Here is a 14,100-nt window from a genome sequence, read left to right on the forward strand (position 1 = left end):
TAACGCGACTATTGTGTCCTAGTCACAGCTGGAAAATACGCTGCTTTGACTGGACTATTACTGTATGTGTGGAAAACAATATCTTAATGAGTGGACAAACAAGGAAGGCTACACGTCAAGATTTATTGACATTAAATACGCATGGATCAAAACATTTATACATTATGCATCCTCGAACTATAACTGGCCCTGTAGAAGCCGTCCACCCGTGTGCTCGTCCCAAAGTGTTCTGGTCCTGCAAGGCAGACATACATAATCATGTTTTCATTTTAATTAATTTTTTTTATTAACAATAAGACTAAATACATACAAATGTTTGAATGTGTGTGTGCATAGATCAGGGGTGTCAAACTCATTTTAGATCGGGGGCCACATAGAGAAAAATCCACTCCCGAGTGGTAAAATGACGGCACGATAACTTAAAAATAAAGACAACTTCAGATTGTTTTCTTTGTTTAAAAATAGAACAGGCACATTCTTGAAAATGTACTAATCATAATGACATAATAACATGTTAATAATAATAATAAATTTTATTTGGTATGGCGCTTTTCAGAGTACTCAAAGACGCTTTACAGAATAAAAAAAATAAATATAAAACAGTTCAAAGTAATAATATAAAATAGAGGAAATATAAAAGCAGTACATGTTGCGGGTAATCGTATTCTATCTTTATTTGTGGTTATTTATACTTTCTGAATAAATTATGTGATAATATTAGTCAGTTAACTCATTGGTGTTCATTTCCAATCTATCAAGATAAAAAAAATATCAAAATAGGATGTCATTTATGTAGGCCCTGCGATGAGGTGGCGACTTGTCCAGGGTGTACCCCGCCTTCCGCCCGATTGTAGCTGAGATTGGCTCCAGCACCCCCCGCGACCCCGAAGGGAATAAGCGGTAGAAAATGGATGGATGGATGGATTATGTAGTTTGCTATTTTTCCTTGACTGGTGCACTAACATCATGTTGTTTTTACATATACAACATAATCTACAAAGAATTGCTATTGCGACATCTACTGGACACATTTAGAACAGCGTTTTCTTTCATTCAAAAATTTCGGCTCATTTTTATACTTGGCAAACTCATCTCGCGGGCCGTACGTTTGACAATCAAATAAAAACAAAAAAACAAGCGTCTTAAAAATACAAGCTTGGTCCCGACAAAACTCACGTAGTAAAATGACGGCATGATAACTTCAGATTGTTTTCTTTGTTTAAAAATAGAACAAGCACATTCTGAAAATGTACAAATCATAATGACATATTAACATGCTGCGGTTAATAGTATTATATCTTTATTTGTCGTTATTTCTGCTTTATGACTAAATTATGTGATAATGTTCATCAGTCAACTCATTGGTGTGCATTTCAAATCTATCAAGATAAAATTTTTTTATCAAAATAGGATGTTATTTATGTAGTTTGCTCATTTTCCTCGACTGGTGCACTAACATGTTGTTTTTACATATGCAGCATAATCTACAAAGATACAAAAAATTGCTATTGCGACATCTAGTGGACACATTTAGAACAGCAGTTTCTTTCATCCAAAAATTTCGGCTCATTTTTATACTTGGCAAACTCATCTCGCGGGCCGTACGTTTGACAGTCAAATTAAAAAAAAACAAGCGTCTTAAAAATACAAGCTTGGTCCCGACAAAACTCACGTAGTAAAATGACGGCATGATAACTTAAAAATAAAGACAACTTCAGATTGTTTTCTTTGTTTAAAAATAGAACAAGCACATTCTGAAAATGCACAAATCATAATGACATATTAACATGCTGCGGTTAATAGTATTATATCTTTATTTGTCGTTATTTCTACTTTCTGACTAAATTATGTGATAATGTTCATCAGTCAACTCATTGGTGTTCATTTCAAATCTATCAAGATAAAAATAATAATATCAAAATAGGATGTTATTTATGTAGTTTGCTCATTTTCCTCGACTGGTGTACTAACATCATGTTGTTTTTACATCCATCCATTTTCTACCGCTTGTCCCTTTTGGGGTCGCGGGGGGTGCTGGAGCTTATCTCAGCTGCATTCGGGCGGAAGGCGGGGTTACACTCTGGACAAGTCGCCACCTCATCGCAGGGCCAACACAGATAGAGACAACATTCACACTCACATTCACACACTAGGGCCAATTTTAGTGTTGCCAATCAACCTATCATCATGTTTTTGGAGGTAGGAGGAAGCCGGAGTACCCGGAGGGAACCCACAAAGTCACGGGGAGAACATGCAAACTCCACACAGAAAGATCCAGAGCCCGGGATTGAACTCAGGACTACTCAGGACCTTCGTATTGTGAGGCACATGCACTAACCCCTGTGTCACCGTGTTGCCCGTTGTTTTTACATATGCAGCATAATCTACAAAGATACAAAGAATTGCTATTGCGACATCTAGCGGACACATTTAGAACAGCAGTTTATTTCATTCAAAAATTTCGGCTCATTTTTATACTTTTCATACCTAAAAAAACAAACGTCTTAAAAATACAAGCTCGGTCCCGACAAAACTCACGTTCCTACGTGAGTTTACGTTTATTGTACTTCATAGAATAAAAGTCAAACACATATTTGGATCCTCTTTAAATTGTGTTTGTAAGACAGCATGGGAGGAAATGTGTAACAAAACTTGCTGTGTCTGAGTTTTAATGGCAGTTGCAAGCATTAAAAGGCTTGGGGTTACAGTCCCAGAGTGCACTTTCAGTGGCTAAAATGACAGATTACTTGGTGATTATGGTGCGTCCCATTTGCACTGGGAAGTCGGAATTTCCGAGTTCCTAGTCGGAATTACAACTGGAACGCCCCTTGAAGTCGGAGCATTCTCACCACCACCCAAGTTGGTTCCAAAGATGGCTGCTAATGTCTGCTTCTATATAATATCCGTTATTTGCACTTCTGATTAATTTTCGTTGCAGTAAATCAGCTATATACAACATATTGTTGTACGTTTATATATGGTAACGTCACAGTAGTGTAAACTGCATACAGTCATGGCCAGAAATATTAGCACCCCTGCATTTCTGTCAGATAATGCACCACTTCTCCCAGAAAACTGTCAAAATTACAAATGCTTTGGTATTCACATGTTTATTATTTTGTTTGCAGAGGCACAATAGAGAGCCTACTGACCAACTGCATCTCTGTCTGGACTGGAGCCTGCAATGCCCCAGACTGGAAGTCTCTGCAGAGACGGAAAAGATCATCAGGACTCCTCTTCCTCCTATCCAGGAGATCGCAAAAAGCCGCTGCCTGACCAGGGCTCAGAAAATCTGCAGAGACTCCTCCCACCCCCACCTAGGACTGTTTTCACTGCTGGACTCCGGAAAGAGGTTCCACAGCCTCCGTAGCAGAACCTCCAGGTTCTGTAACAGCTTCTTCCCTCAGGCCATAAAACTCTTGAACTCACCAGAATAATCCCCTTAATTCCCCCCAAAAACGAATTAACTCGCTGTATATAAAAAAAGATAAAGACAATAAAACATACATCCGTAAACATGGATGCATATGCAAAAGTGCAATATATTTATCTGTACAGTAAATCTATTTATATCTGCTCCTTATTGCTCTTTTATCCTGCACTACAACGAGCTAATGCAACAAAATTCAAATTTGAATGACAATAAAGGAAGTCTAAGTCTAACGCAAAAAAAACCCCAAAACGCCAAATGTGATATTATTTTACACAGAACTCCAAAAATGGACTGGACAAAATTATTGGCACCCTCAACTTAATATTTGATAGCACACCCCTTTGGAAAAAATAAGTGAAATCAATCACTTCCTGTAACCATCAATGAGTTTCTTACACCTTGCTACTGTAATTTTGGACCACTCTTCTTTTGCAAACTGCTTCAGGTCTCTCAGATTTGAAGGGTGCCTTCTCCCAACTGCTGTTTTTAGATCTCTCTACAGATGTTCTATAGGATTTAGATCTGGACTCATTGATGACCACTTCAGAACTCTCCAGCGCTTTGTCTTAAGCCATTTCTGTGTGCTTTTGGAAGTATGCTTTGGGTCGTTGCCCTGCTGGAAGACCCATGACCTCTGATGGAGACCCAGCTTTCTGACACGGGGCCCTACATTATGCCCCAAAATTCCTTGGTAGTCCTCAGATTTCATGATGCCATGCACACATCAAGGCATCCGGTACCAGAAGCAGCAAAGCAACCCCAAAACATCAGTGAACCTCCACCAAGTTTGACTATAGGGATGGTGTTCTTTTCTTTGAAGGCCTCATTTTGTTTTCTGTAAACAGTGTGATGATGTGCTTTACCAAAAAGCTCCACTTTAGTCTCATCTGTCCACCGGACATTCTCCCAGAAGGATTTTGGCGTCCTCTGGTTAGTTTTTGCTAACTCCAGTCTTGCTTTTTTATGTCTCTGTGTCAGCAGTGGGGTCCTCCTGGGTCTCCTACCATAGCATCCCTTTTCATTGAGATGGCGACGGATAGTGCGAGCTGACACTGTTGTACCCCGTGTCTGCAGGTCAGCTTGAATTTGTTTGGAAGTGGATCGAGGTTCTTTATCCACAATTCTAACAATCCTTCGTTGCAGTCTTTCATCAATTTTTCTCTTCCGTCCACGTCCTTGGAGGTTAGCTACAGTGCCATGGGCTATGACATTGCGCACAGTAGACACAGGAACATTTAGATCTCTGGAGATGGACTTGTGGCCTTGAGATTGTCCATGCTTTTCCACAATCTTGGTTCTCAGATTTTCTGAGAGTTCTTTGCTCTTCTTTCTTTTCTCCATGCTCAGTGTGGTACACACAACACAAAGGTTGAGTCAACTTTTCTCCATTACAGAACTCATGTCTTACTCTAAAGAGCAAAACAGTTCCCAAATTACTTCTCCAGTGGGTATGGAAAGTATTCAAGCCCCTTTTGAATTTCAATCAATCAATCAATCAATCAATCTTTATTTATATAGCCCTAAATCACAAGTGTCTCAAAGGGCTGCACAAGCCACAACGACATCCTCGGTACAAAGCCCACATACGGGCAAGGAAAAACTCACCCCAGTGGGACGTCGATGTGAATGACTATGAGAAACCTTTTTTACTTTTTTAATTTGTTACTCTTTGTTTCATTGCAGCCATTCGCTACAATCAAAAAAGTTAATTTTATTTTTCATTAATGTAAACTCAGCAACTTATGTTGTAAAAAAAAAAAACGGATGTGGAAATTTTCACAATTTTATAAAAAAAAAAAAAATCACACGTGGGATGTGACATTCATGGTTGTCAATATTCAGTGATTTATCGTTCATAGTTAATATTGTAAATCCCACATTCTTTATTTTCATGTACATTCTGGTGTCTCATTCAGTAAAAAAAAATAAAATTCCATTCCGTTTTTTTAAGGCGGTCTGTCATAACATTTTTAGCATTCAATCAGACAATAATGTGAGGTTTTGCATTAGTGTTCCTAAAAATAGATATACCGGCCCCAGACACATTTTTTTCTCTAAATGTGTCCCAAAATAATTGCACAGGCCTGTCTTAACGCCTTGCCTTCAACTGCCATCCAAGTATTGCAAATGTTTCAGCGTGACTGAGTGCGAGTGTGAATGTTGTCTGTATATCTGCGCTGGCGACTTGTCCAGGGTGTACCCCGTCTTCTGCCCAAATACAGCTGGGATAGGCTCCATCTCCCCCGCGAGCCCGAAAAGGGACAAGCAGTAGTAAAGGGATTGATGGATAAATAAATCAAAGTGATTTAAAAAAAAAGACTCACAATTGATTGGGAAAAAGACGTCACTCATCCTTGTGGAACTTGCCCTTAATGTATGGCACGTAGTCGAGGATTAATCGCCAGTCTGTGAAGTGGACGAGCGCCACGCCGCCCACTGACCCCCAGGCAACCATGTTTGGTACCCTAGATGAGCACAAAATAGAAGAAAAAAAACATTTAAAACAAAAACTAAGAAATTGAGCCCCTAAATAGGAATAACGTCAATAATTAAAGTCCTAATGATAGCCACACACGCTAGGAGTGGTGAAATTGTCCTCTGCATTTGACCCATCCCCATGTTCACCTCCTGGGAGGTGAGGGGAGCAGTGAGCAGCAGCGGTGGCCGTGCTCGGGAATCATTTAGGTGATTTAACCCCCAACTCCAACCCTTGATGCTGAGTGCCAAGCAGGGAGGCAATGGGTCCCATTTGTATAGCCTGTGGTATGACTCGGCCGGGGTTTGAACTCACAATCTTCCAGTCTCAGGGCGGACACTCTAACCACAAGGCCACTGAGCAGGTTTGAGCAAGATATATAATTAGGACCTTACCCTTACATTTGATACAAGGGTCTCCATCTGTTAACTATGAACCCAACTTTGCCATAAGTAAAACCAACAGGGATTCACTTGCTTTGAACGGTGTATGGTAAGCATTCATTTTCAGCTTTCTACCAAAGTTGGCTGAAAACGCAAACGTTTAAGTAATGGTCTTTTTTTGGACAATAACATCCGCCCCATCTACATAATGAACTGTTCCAACCAGTGGCAAATTAAATGATATGAAACACCAATGTACATAACTATTTGATCCAAACTACCCGTTGGGGACCCCTGCATTAGCTATTTGGCAGTGTCAAACAATGTATTCACTTTTAATGTGGGATCTGAGCCGATGATGTCGTTGGGGCTTGTGCAGCCCTTTGAGACACTTGTGATTAAGGGCTATATAAATAAACTTTGATTGATCGATTGATAGTAAAAACTCTCTTGTGTCTATATTCAGCCTTATATTTTACAGTAGGTTAGTACAGTGATTTTCAACTTTTTTTGAGCCAAGGCACATTTTTTTCATTGAAAAAATCCAGAGGCACACAAAAACATAAAAAAATGAAACTCAGCAGCCGATATTGACAGTAAAAAGTTGTTCTTGCAATTGTTGGATATATACTCAAACCATAACCAACCATGCATCACTATTGCTCGTCTCAAAGTAGGTGTACTGTTACGACCCGTCACATCACTCCGTGACTTGTTTGGAGTTTTTTAGTGTTTTCCTGTGTGTAGTGTTTTAGTTCTTGTCTTGCGCTCCTATTTTGTTGTTGATTGTCATGTCATGTACGGATGTACTTTGTGGACGCCCTCTGCTGCTCCAGATGCTGTAAGTCTTTGCTGTCGTCCAGCATTCTGGTTTTGTTTACTTTGCAGCCAGTTCAGTTTGAGTTTTGTTTTGCATAGCCTTCACTGCCTTTTCTTAGGGGCACTCGCCTTTTGTTTATTTTTGGTTTAAGCATTAGATACCTTTTTACCTGCACACTGCCACCCGCTGTCGTCTGCATAATGTGATCGCGACAAACCATGTTCCCGACATCTACAAAGCAATTAGCTACCTGCTGCCACCTACTGATATGGAAGAGTATTACACGGTTACTCTGCCGATCCCTAGACCAGTGTGCCGTGAGACACAGTCTGGTGTGCCGTGGGAGATGATCTAATTTCACCTATTTAGGTTAAAACATTTTTTGCAAACTAGTAATTATAGTCTTCACATTATGTGTTGTTGTTGAGTGTCGGTGCTGTCTAGAGCTCGGCGGAGTAACCGTGTAATACTCTTCCATATCAATAGGTGGCAGCAGGTAGCTAAATGCTTTGTAGATGTCGGAAACAGCGGGAAGCACCCTGCAGATAAAAAGGTATGTAATGCTTAAACCAAAAATAAACAAAAGGTGAGTGCCCCTAAGAAAAGGCATTGAAGCTTAGGGAAAGCTATGCAGAACGAAACTAAAACTGAACTGGCTACAAAGTAAACAAAAACAGAATGCTGGACGACAGCAAAGACTTACAGCGTGTGGAGCAGACGGCGTCCAAAGTACATGATGACATGACAATCAACACCAAAGAAGGAGCGCAATACAAGAACTAAAAAACTATACACAGGAAAACACTGAAATACTCAAAATAAGTCACGGTGTGATGTGATAGGTCGTGAGTCGTGACAGTAGACCTACTTTGAGACAAGAGCTATATTGATGCATGGTTGGTTATGGTTTGAAGTCATATTCAACAATTGCGACAACGACTTTTTACTGTCAACTGACTTCCGTTTTTTAACGATTTCTGCTGGTGGTGTGCCTTGGCTCAAAAAAGTTTGAAAAACACTGCTATAGACAGTACAGACACTCAAAAACAACACATTTGCGGAATATAATTACTGGTTTGCAAAAAATATTTTAACCCTATTAGGTGAAATGACATCATCTCCCACGGTACACGGGTGTGCCGCAGCACAGTGGTTGAAACACACTGGGTTAGTACATCAATAATACAGTGAAATAATTTGAACAAATTAATAAGTAGCTTAACTGTTTATAACTACTTTGGGAAGAAATCAAGTTCACTGGCACCAGTGCCAACAAAAAAGAGCAAATAACTGATGAGATAAAACAAAATGTCACCATTAAAGTGATGCCAAATCACAGTGAAAACTAACTGGGAAGCTAATGTGGCTAAGCTAACGTTAGCTTCCTTACAGCCTAATGAGTCACACGGAAGGACACCGCTATATTTACACCAGCATTTGGCTCAACAGAGCCGCACACTCCGCTACGGTTATTAGTTGAACCTACCACGTTCTTAAAATTGTAATGTTCTTAGCTCCGACGAACTTGTTGAGTATTTTCTGGAACATTCTGACCTTCAGTTTTGTTTACTCCTCCATGCAAAGCGTAGCTGAGGACCCCGCGCTGCCCTTTTACATGCCTGATCAAAATGTTGTAGGAGGCCGTCGTCCGTGCAGCCGAGGGTCGTTTCAGGTCATTCTTTTTTATTTTCTGCACATCATGTAACAAACTGCGGCTTCATAAATATAAAAGAACATTATCAAAACTACCATCACCCCTTCGTTAAAATGTTTTCCTTTATTGTCCTTTCAATGTACACAACTCCCCCCCCCAAAAAAAACAAGACATAGGAAAAAAGGTATAATCTGTTATTAAAAATTGAACATTTATTGCTACATTACTGTTATATACAGGACAGATGTCAACTATATTTATATATTTATAGATATTTCGAGAGAGGCACTCTGAGGGGGCCCTGCCGGAGTCAATCCACACAAAGATAGCTTTGTCTTATGAATGTAATGTCATTTAATTTTCTACCAACTTTTTGTGATCAAAATATGGGAAAGTATCTGAACTTAAAGTAACATCATATGCCAAAAGTAGCCCAAGCCTGTTGACATTTTTTTTTTTTTTTTTTAAATCTCGAGTAAATGGGGAGCCGTTTAGAAATCAAAAGGTCAAGCCATTTTCAATTCAAATGAGATGTTCAAATGCAACAAAAAAAGTGGGAAAGAAGTGAAACAGTCATTGAGGCAGGGCAGAAGATGGCGTGCACACAAAAAAATACAGAAAATGCTTCGCTAACTACTTAAAAAAATCTTCCAGAGCCAAAAAGCAAGCATCGCTAGAAAGAAAGACTTGGACCCATGAAACAGCAGTTAGGACAAATATAATCCAGTCGAATAATCATAAGAAAACAAAAGCAATAAATCTAAACGAGATCTACGTAACATTTATTTATTTTTTTTGTTTTAACTAGATACAGTGAAAGAAAAAAATCTCTTTATACGATTTAAACTTTTTCCTGAAAAATTGAAAAAAGCATTTAGGAACAGGGAGGGTGGGGGAATGAACAAGTACCTATTTTTTTAATCTCCATGATAAATGAAATGATATGGTTGACAAAAAAACCCAAAACGGTCTTAAATGAAAAATACGTAAGTTCAGGCACTGGTAAGGTATCACTCTCCCGTCATGACATCGTTTAAGTCTTGAGGATGAAAAGGCCACACTGTTGATTTGTATAGGTCGTCTTCATCGTCGCTTCTTGTATATATATTTATATATATATATATTTATAAAATTAAAACAAAAACACGCAAAATGCTCTACCTCCCATTTGTGATTACATGTTGGTAGGAGACATTCACAACATGACATGGGAATAACATCACAATAACACTGGTTTGTTCTCCTGGTTTTAGCCATCAACCTTGCCCCAAATTGTCTGCCTCCAATCAGACGTGGAAAGAGAAACGAAAAGTACAAAGTGGACAGGGAGGGGAAAACTTGACGAAATGAAGGCGATCCACATGAAGTATGGCGGCTACATTCAAAACAAACAGTTGCATAATTACTGTTCCAAAGACAAACCCAAACCATCCGCTCCACATTTGTGCGCCCCAAAACATGTAACGTAAAAATTCTTCCGGGTAGCTGACATCAACTTCTAAGTGGAAATAACGTCTCCTCTTTAACATTTAATCAAATCGCCTCATTACTCCCCCGCCCCAACATGTAAATGTCAAACATCCCCTTGTAAAGTTCATCTACAATACACTCTAAACTTCAAACTAATATTGCCATTTATGTAAAAAAAATCTACAATGTATAGGCTAACAAAAAATAGATATTTTATATATATTTAAATTTTGAAAAATGAAACATATCAAGAGTAATGTATGGAGTGAATTTACAAGTCAACACTTCTGCTAAGAAGATGAGGAGGAAGGCGAGGGGGGGCTAATTCAATGGGAATGCTTTGTTTTCAGAAAAGAATGCAGTGGAAAAGGACGTTTTGTAAGAATTGGAGGGAAGCAAATAAACCGGAGCCCTCAAGTCTGCTGGCAGAGAAGCGCTGGTCTCTTTATGAGCAAATGGCTTCATTTTTTTCGACCTTCAACACCCAACTTGCAACCTTACACAGCTGTGCTTTGTCTTGTCAGCATACATTTTTGTAGCAAAGACCGAACACTTGGATTTGTTAACAAAAAACAAAACAAAAAACGAGAAAGATCAGCCATAAGCTTCCAGGAATTAAGAGTCCTTAATTCTTAGGTTGTCCAGCATCTCCAGCTCTCATCTTTAAAAAAAAAATGTCCACCTTTCATTTTGTGTCCCCCCAAAAACAATTGCTGATTTATAAAAAAAAAACGAATTTAGGCAATTCAACTATGGGCTTGGTTACATAACATATGTAAGACTGTACCATCACACTGGGAATGACATACATTAAAAATAATTGCTCATACACATAAGCAATCCCTCCGTAATTAATGTTCCTTAACATGTAAAGCAATTTGCTTCAATGTCAAATAGAAAACATGTAACAATGAGGCACAAATCCTTGATTCAATTTGTGTTTTCTTCTTTTGCGTTCACCAGAGCACCTCTCGGCAGTGTGTCAAAAGTCCCAATTTGTGGCAGGACAGAGAAAAAAAATATCTCTCTCTGGTGATGAAACATATTGTGGAAATCAAAATGTCCAAAAAGGTTTTTTTGTACATGTATAAAATAAATCAAAAAAAAAAAAAAACCCCAACAGTTCTTCACATTTGAGCTTGTCGTCTTGGTTGGGAGTGTGACAGGCTGTGTCCATTTTGGCAGTATGCATGTGTGTGTGTGTACATCGTGAAAGTTAAATGGACACCACACAGTTATGTCCACATGTGTGTGAGTGTGTGTGTGTCTATATATATACATATATATGTATGTATATAAATGAAACACACACACCGAGTTAATGGGTGGTGGAAGAAATCTGTTAAGGCCACATCCACTGGGAGCCAAGGAAACACCAAAGCATCTGAGGGGGGGAAACAAAGACAACTTTATCTCAACAACACAGATAAACAGTGTGCTATTTGTTACAGTGGAACCTCTTAAGTCTAACACTCGATGTCGGATAAAGACAGAACATGTGATGATGACCATTGAAGCAGTTATTGTGACGTAGGAAAGTGTTTTATTGGCTGTTCAGTACAATATGGCTAAAGTGACAAGAAGTCAACTTCATTAAAGGGGAACTGCATTTTTTTTTGTGGAGAATTTTACCTCTCATTCACAATCCTTATGAGAAACAAAGAACATCTTTTTTAAGGATTCTAAAGATAAGGTTTTATATACTTGCAAATCCCCTTGTCATTTTACACATTACTGAAACTTATTTCCTGGGTGCATTTATTTCAGTGCCCACAGCAACGCACTTCCTACTTCCGTCAACAAATGTGTGTTCTTATTTCTGGCAAAAAACATGTGTGTGTTTTAACCTGGCAGATTTCTTGAACAATTGAGGATTCACAACCTTATATTTTTTAACCTGAATTTACAGAGGACAAATTGTTGGTTTTAAAAACTTAGAGCACAAAGAGGGTGAAACATTTGCGCAGATGGAGGCCAAGAAATTCAGGAGCGGCGTGATTTGACAGTGTAAATGTGGAACTTGGAGCCAAGTTATGCCCACAAAATTGAAGTACATCGGCTGTATTGAGTGGCAAACAATATTATCGATGGAAAGGCTTTTTGTATCTGGCGAGGAGAACACTACTCAAAGAAACGGCATCACAACGAAAGACGAATTGTTGCGCTAACGAACCCTGCACTGGTAGAAACCTTCCTCCACCTACCCAAAGTCAACTGTAAACGTCCCCGGCCAGCTTGACCAAACGGACAACTGTCCATCGATACATAATATTGATCATTATACATGCAGCACATAGTGCTTGATAGTAAACTACATACACTGTTGAGGTAGATGTGTAAAAACAAAACATGAAATGTGGGCTAATTCTTTACAGTGGTCTATCGATTATTTTGTTCCAAGTACTGGAGTACTTCGAGCACTGTGAAGTTTAATCAGAGCAAACAGTGTGATTAAAAAATATTTAGATATAAAAATTTAATTTTTCTTCCGATTACCCTAGTAGTAGGGCTGGGCGATATGGCCTTTTTTAAATATCTCGAACAAGCGATAGAAAATGGATGGATGGATATTTTTAGGCCATATCGCGATACACGACATATATCTCAATATTTTGCCTTAGCCTTGAATGAACACTTGATGCATATAATCACAGCAGTATGATGATTCTATGTGTCTACATTAAAACATTCTTGTTCATACTGCATTAATATATGCTACTTTTAAACTTCCATGCAGAGAGGGAAATCACAACTAAGTCAATTTAGCAAAACTGTTATTTATTAAACAGTTATTAAGCAGTGGCACAAACATTCATGTCATTTCAAAACAGAAAGTGCAAGATTGTCAGAGATATTTTAAAACAAGCTATTAGTGCACTTTTGTGCGTGATGTCACTAAGATGACATATCAAAACAACACTAAATTAAAGTGCACTTTTGTACAGAACACCACTACAATAGTTTAAAACAAAGTGCACTTTTGTGCATGATGTCACACAAGATATTTCAATAAGTGTCAAATAAAAATTAGCTGCATAATAGGAAATCAAATAGTGTACGTCCTTCGCTATGTGGTAGGTTCCTGCGGACGTTAGCTCCTTCTGTTGACTATTTTTTTCATACGGTGTTGATGTGGAAATGTTTGCCTCTGCATTTTGATGGTGTGGCACCAAACGGAGATGTTGACATGCGGAGTAAGCACTCTTCATTCTCTAGCAGGGGACTTTTCAAATGATGCTACATATTAGCAGTAATGCTACTTTTTGTAGCAACACTTTTGCCCCACACTGGACAAATTACGGTTGTCTGTTCGACATATTCCCACTAGAAGCCAAACCACCGCCAGACGATGGACCCCCTGTCGTTTTCCTTGGGAATTAATTTTTCCTTCATTTGTTACCAGATTCGCACCTTCTTTCTCTCGTATTACCACTCTCATGGCTCCGCTAGCATCACAGCTAACGTTACCCATGCTGCTACCTCTATGCTCAGCGAGGGCGTATACGTATGTGACGTATGACGTGACAGTATGTGACGTGTGTAAGAAGTTGCGCTTGCTGTCTGTGAGAAGGAGACAAGGAGTGGGAAAAGCCTGTAGTGTAATGCCCGCAGCTAAAAGCAACTGCGTGAGAACGTATACTCGAATATCACGATAGTCATTTTCTATATCGCACAGAGACAAACCCACGATATATCGAGTGTATCGATATCACCCAGTCCTACCTAGTAGGTAAATTTATTGTCCCAATCTGGACCAATAATTTAGTAATACAGACATTCTGTGCCTGCCAGCGAGTCCGCATTGATGGCAGAATTTCAGCATGTTATCTCCAGCAGTCAGTATGTGTCCATGCACTAAATTAG

General features: G+C 39.0%; 1 protein-coding gene across 7 annotated transcripts in view; it reads right to left on the reverse strand.

Annotated features, from left to right (window-relative positions):
* Window positions 1–109: 109 nt before the first annotated feature.
* Window positions 110–14,100, reverse strand: part of tcf3b (transcription factor 3b) — a 129,230-nt gene continuing 115,239 nt past the window's right edge. For 6 of the 7 annotated variants that reach the window (XM_061977903.1, XM_061977904.1, XM_061977905.1 and 3 more), the window contains 3 exons: window positions 8,599–11,620; window positions 5,758–5,898; window positions 110–235 (listed from right to left, as the gene is read on the reverse strand). Coding sequence is in view for 1 of the 7 variants with exons in the window: in XM_061977908.1 (XP_061833892.1) it covers window positions 5,778–5,898; window positions 8,599–8,660 (183 nt within the window). In the remaining 6 variants the exon portion in view is untranslated. Of the gene's footprint in view, window positions 236–5,757; window positions 5,899–8,598; window positions 11,621–14,100 lie in introns of those variants that run through there. The other variant, XM_061977908.1, reaches the window with a different exon arrangement.

This window comes from Nerophis lumbriciformis, linkage group LG18 (assembly GCF_033978685.3).
Source record: "Nerophis lumbriciformis linkage group LG18, RoL_Nlum_v2.1, whole genome shotgun sequence".
Lineage (NCBI taxonomy): Eukaryota > Metazoa > Chordata > Actinopteri > Syngnathiformes > Syngnathidae > Nerophis > Nerophis lumbriciformis.